The following is a 678-nucleotide window of genomic DNA, read 5'->3' as shown; positions in this document are numbered from 1 at the left end:
CGTAGAGACAGTTGCAGCAGCAGATGCAGCAGCAGCAGAAACTGCAGCAGCAGCAGCAGAAGACGCCGCAGCAGCAGCAGCAGACGCAGCAGCACCAGAAGATGCTCCGGCGGATGCAGCAGCAGCAGATGCTGCAGCAGCAGCAGCAGCAGAAGCTGCAGCAGCAGCAGCAGCAGAAGCTGCTGCAGCAGAAGATGAAGGAGCAGAGACTGCAGCAACAGAAGAGGATGACATAGAATTATCAGCAGCAGAAGCAGCAGCAGCTTCTGCTGCTGCACCTGCTGCTGCTGCTGCTGCTGCTGCAGCCGCTGCAGCAGATGATGATGTAGCAGCAGCAGAAGCAGCATATTGTATAGCAGCAGGAACAGCAGCACTGCCGCCATCAGCAGCAGCCGTACGCGACCTCTGCGAGGCACGCAACAGCAGCAGCAGCAGCAACAGCAACAGCAGCAGCAGCAGCAGCAGCAGCAGCAGCAGCGAGAACAGCAGCAGAAGAAGCAGTTGGGGCGATGCTGTATTAGAGGGCTCGACAGCAGCAGCAGCAGCAGAAGTAGCAGCAGCAGCAGCAGCAGCCAAAGCAGCAGCAGCAGCTGCTGCTGCTGCTGTTGCAGAAGATAGTAGCGCAGGAACGGATGACTCAGTAGCAGCAGCAGCAGAACGTGAAGCAGCAGCAGCAGC

At 58.7% G+C, this 678-nt stretch overlaps 1 protein-coding gene across 1 annotated transcript; it reads left to right on the top strand.

The window, feature by feature from the left end:
* Positions 1-23: 23 nt before the first annotated feature.
* EMH_0097600 (uncharacterized protein) lies at positions 24-236 on the top strand (the record flags this gene model as incomplete). The annotated part of the gene is made up of 1 exon (XM_013502569.1): positions 24-236. One exon carries the CDS (start codon positions 24-26, stop codon positions 234-236), a length of 213 nt encoding a protein of 70 aa, XP_013358023.1.
* Positions 237-678: the final 442 nt, after the last annotated feature.

The sequence above is a fragment of the Eimeria mitis genome, genomic scaffold, assembly GCF_000499745.2.
Source record: "Eimeria mitis Houghton genomic scaffold, Emh_scaff9572, whole genome shotgun sequence".
NCBI classification, from domain to species: Eukaryota; Apicomplexa; class Conoidasida; order Eucoccidiorida; family Eimeriidae; genus Eimeria; species Eimeria mitis.
Note: the sequence above shows the minus strand (reverse complement) of the source record. Positions and strands in the feature narration are given on the sequence as shown.